At 33.9% G+C, this 1,232-nt stretch overlaps 1 protein-coding gene across 2 annotated transcripts in view; it reads left to right on the forward strand.

Moving 5' to 3' along the window:
• LOC106474522 (2-methoxy-6-polyprenyl-1,4-benzoquinol methylase, mitochondrial-like) overlaps nucleotides 1-1,232 on the forward strand; it is a 9,715-nt gene that overhangs the window by 3,855 nt on the left and 4,628 nt on the right. For both annotated transcript variants that reach the window (XR_002613976.1, XM_022402844.1), the window contains exon 3: nucleotides 50-262. Coding sequence is in view for 1 of the 2 variants with exons in the window: in XM_022402844.1 (XP_022258552.1) it covers nucleotides 50-262 (213 nt within the window). In the remaining variant the exon portion in view is untranslated. The remainder of the gene's footprint in view (nucleotides 1-49; nucleotides 263-1,232) is intronic.

Below are 1,232 nucleotides of genomic sequence, written 5' to 3' on the forward strand. Positions count from 1 at the left end.
AATTGATAGGTGTGATCTTGTTCAGTGATCTCAGTCTCTCTTCTTTAAGGTGATGTTGCTTTTCGTTTTCTACAAGCCGTCCAGTATTTGAAGCCCATTGATGAACATATTGAACTTGAAAATCCATTTGAATTACCAAGTGAACCGCTGTACAACGAAAGTATGTTACAAGGAACTGAGTCGCACGTCATTGTTTGTGACATAAATCCTGATATGTTGGAAGTTGGTAAGAAGAAAGCAAAAGAACTAGGTTTTGGTAAAGGTAAGAAGTCTCTCAATATATATATAGCTGTAAAACGAACAACCAGAAAAATGTTCTTGCAGATTCCGAGGTTGTGATTGACTAATATTTATTAAAATGTTTCAAGAGATTACATGAAACATGAATAAAACTGCAGTAAACCGTATGGTAAAACCACATTTATTCAGTTTACTTCATTGTTTATAGTAAAAAAAGCAACCTTTATCTACTTGAAACGTATTAAAACATTGAATGAAATTCAAATGTTATTTTCAAACTTTATGACTTTCGTTGTTAAGCGTTACGACAACAGAAACTGACAGACGTGCCAAAAAAAACCTCCGTTATCCGAAAGACACGAACAGTGTTTGTAACCTCTATCTGGAAATAAACTTAGCAGGTAATAATCATGTACTGACTTAAATAAGCAAGTGAAAACAAGTCTACAGAAAGGCTGGTCATATCTAATTCAGTGGACTGTAAAACTAAAACATCTGGTGTTTATTTTATAAAGAAATGCAAAATTAAATATCTTCGTAGTGAGAGTTGAGTAAATTAATATTTCTTCACTGTGGTTTACATCTAATTAGATAATTATAAAGGTTAAGTTACACTTTGCATTTTGAATTGCGATAAGCATACGAGCAGTCATTATTGAAATCCAGTAATGAAAAAGGAGACATTACTAAAGATCACTCCATGCATACTGGAGAAAAGGAAGACATGAGTGTTCACTTGGTATGAGAGCTTTCTACATATCTCTAGACTGACCAAGTTGGAACACCCTGCGATCATTGAGGTTTGTGCAAGCCTGACTGTTATGATGCTATTAGTGTCATTTTTTTTTGCATAATTCATGGAGCGACGGAATAAGTTACAAAATTTCCTTTCCTCAGATGCTTTAGAACTGTTCCCTGTGGAACATTTATCCCTTTGTTGTCTGAGTAGAATATCTGTGGAACATTTATCTTTGTTGTCTGAGTAGAATATC

Source organism: Limulus polyphemus, unplaced genomic scaffold, assembly GCF_000517525.1.
Source record: "Limulus polyphemus unplaced genomic scaffold, Limulus_polyphemus-2.1.2 Scaffold7324, whole genome shotgun sequence".
Classification (NCBI taxonomy): Eukaryota; Metazoa; Arthropoda; class Merostomata; order Xiphosura; family Limulidae; genus Limulus; species Limulus polyphemus.